This window comes from Colobus angolensis, unplaced genomic scaffold (assembly GCF_000951035.1).
Source record: "Colobus angolensis palliatus isolate OR3802 unplaced genomic scaffold, Cang.pa_1.0 Scaffold66, whole genome shotgun sequence".
NCBI classification, from domain to species: domain Eukaryota; kingdom Metazoa; phylum Chordata; class Mammalia; order Primates; family Cercopithecidae; genus Colobus; species Colobus angolensis.
In genome coordinates, this window is record NW_012120265.1 from 1,606,841 (window position 1) to 1,609,484 (window position 2,644).

The following is a 2,644-nucleotide window of genomic DNA, read 5'->3' on the forward strand; positions in this document are numbered from 1 at the left end:
CCCCGCCCCATGGTGCCCTACCCATCGCCTTGCCCCTTCAGCCTTTCCCCGCCATGCAAGCCCGGGGGCTCCCCACGCCAACCCGCGGCCCTGCGTTCAGGCCCTGCGCTCACGCTGCAGGCAGTCGGCGTTGAGCAGGTCCTGGCACTTCTCGTGGCACTTGACACCACACTCCGTGCAGCGCATGCCCTGCCTCGCGATGCCCCACAGCAGCCCCTCACACTCGTAGCAGTAGGTGGGCGTGGTGGCCGTCCACACTTCGAAGTTGTGTGGAGTCGTGCAAGAGATGGGGTAGATTAAGGCTTGCAGGGTCTTCTTGTAAACGTGGTTTTTCTGCAGGGAGGGAGGGGATACGGTTTGTGGGGGCTAACCTGGCGCTGTCCCTGTCCTGCCCCACTCCGTCCCAGCACTGAACGCGGTAAAGTTCCAGCCCCTCCCCAGCCTCCACGCTGTCGGAATCCCCCCTGCCTTCTGCCAGTCTGTGTCACACACACACCCCTCCTCTTCCCAGGGACCCACAGAGGCTTGGACAATTCCAAAAGCTCCCAGCCCAGTCCATCCCTGACCCGGGCAAAAAAGGGGTGCCCCACGCACCAGCTCCTCGTTGTTCAATGTGCTGGAGGCCAAGGCCGAGGTGATGCCCGCTTTCCTGGACTGGACCAGGGACTAGGGAGGTCACAGAAGAGGGAGTCGGGGGTTGACATCCATGAGATTACCACCAGGAGAGTTCACAGCCACGGATGGGGCCAGCAGCCACATTTTGAAGCCACAACCACAAATTGAAAACAGGTCACCGAGAGCATCCGGGCCAGATCCAACAAAGAATTAGGAGGTGACAGAGGCTTTGAGTTAGAAGGGACCCTGGAAAGTGAGCAGCCCCACACCCCTGACTCACAGCATGCAACACAGCGGGACATGGCAAGGTTCCCCCAGAATCCATGAATTGGGGGCCTGTTAGAAGATCCCAGTGGGGGAGTTTGGGGAGAAGACCCCAAGGGGCCCATGTCATCATCACTCACCATGGCCTGAAGTGTCCATGCAGCACGTGGGGGTAGAAATCAGATTACATTAATCTTAGAGAATTCTTAGCTAGCCCTCAACCCCAGGTTGACCATGGGCAGTTCCACAGGTTGTGTACTGCTTATAGCAGGTCTACTCTGCTCGGGGAGTAAAGAACAAGGGTGCTTACCAGGTCGCTCACGAGTGGGATAGGTTTCCTCTTGCGGATGTCTGGCATGCTGTCGATGATGATGAGACCACCCCCTGGGCTGTAAGACACAGAGGGACATTCAGGGCCCAGATGTCCCTATTCCTCACAGAGATATCACTCGAGCCCTGGAGAGAATACTCAACCTCCGCAGGTGTTAAAGGGTTGAATTGGGTCCCGCAAGAAAAAGATATGTTGATGCCCTAACCCCCACTACCTCAGAAGGTGACTTTATTTGGAAATGGGGTTGTTGCAGATGAATTAGTTAAGATAAGGTCATACTGGAGTAGGGTAGACGCTTAATCTAATATGACTGGTGCCCTTAGAAGAAGAGATACATGAGGAGAAGGCAGCTGCATGACGGCTGAGGCAAAGAGTGACATATCTACAAACCAGTACTTGGTGGCCAAGGATTTCAAGCAAACTAGAAGCTAGAAGAGGCAGGGGAGGAGTTCTCTTCTACAGATTTCAGAGGGAGCGTGGCCCTACCAATGCCTTGATTTCAGACTTCTGGCCTCCAGAACTGTGAGAGAATACATTGCTGTGGTTTTAAGCCTCCCGGCTGTGGTACTCTGTGATAGCAGTCCTAAGAAATGGAGACACCAGGCCTCAACCTCCTCATCTGAAAAATGGGGAGATGATGTAGTTGCCCACCTTGAATGAAAATGTGAATTAAGGCGAATCTAAATAACATACTAAAATATAAATGAGGCCGGGTGTGGCGGCTCACGCCTGTAATCCCAGAACTTTGGGAGGCCGAGGCAGGTGGATCACCTGAGGTTAGGAGTTCGAGACCAACCTGATCAACATGGTGAAACCCCATCTCTACTAAAAATACAAAAATTAGCCGGGTGTGGTGGTGCATGCCTGTAATCCCAGGTACTCAAGAGGCTGAGGCAGGAGAATAGCTTGAACCCGGGAGGCAGAGGTTGCAGTGAGTTGAGATTGTGCCACTGCAATCCAGCCTGGGTGACAAAGCAAGACTCTGTATAAAAAATAAAATAAAATAAAATAAAAAATGAAACCTTTCTTGGCTCACTGCAACCTCTGCCTTCCGGGTTTAAGCGATTCTCCTGCCTCAGCTCCCCAAGTAGCTGGGATTACAGGTGCCCACCACCATGCCTGGCTAATTTTTGTATTTTTACTAGAAACAAGGTATCACCATGTTGGCCAGGCTGGTCTCGAACTCCTGACCTCAGGCGATCCGCCCACCTTGGCCTCCCAAAGTGCTGAAATTACAGGCGTGAGCCACCGTGCCCAGACTTCTTTTGAGACAAGATCTCATTCTGTCACCCAGGCTGGAGTGCAGTGGCACAATCACGGCTCACTGTAGCCTCCACCTCCTGGGCTCCAACAATCCTCCCACCTCAGCCTCCTGAGTAGCTGGGACCACAGGTGTATGCCACCACACCCAGCTAATTTTTTTTTTTTTTTTTT

At 53.3% G+C, this 2,644-nt stretch overlaps 1 protein-coding gene across 1 annotated transcript in view; it reads right to left on the minus strand.

Annotated features, from left to right (window-relative positions):
* Positions 1 to 2,644, minus strand: part of UNC13A (unc-13 homolog A (C. elegans)) — a 91,637-nt gene that overhangs the window by 44,954 nt on the left and 44,039 nt on the right. The window contains exons 15-18 of the mRNA XM_011925908.1: positions 1,190 to 1,268; positions 1,020 to 1,025; positions 595 to 666; positions 114 to 333 (exon numbers count right to left, since the gene is read on the minus strand). Of these exons, the coding sequence (XP_011781298.1) occupies positions 114 to 333; positions 595 to 666; positions 1,020 to 1,025; positions 1,190 to 1,268 (377 nt within the window). The remainder of the gene's footprint in view (positions 1 to 113; positions 334 to 594; positions 667 to 1,019; positions 1,026 to 1,189; positions 1,269 to 2,644) is intronic.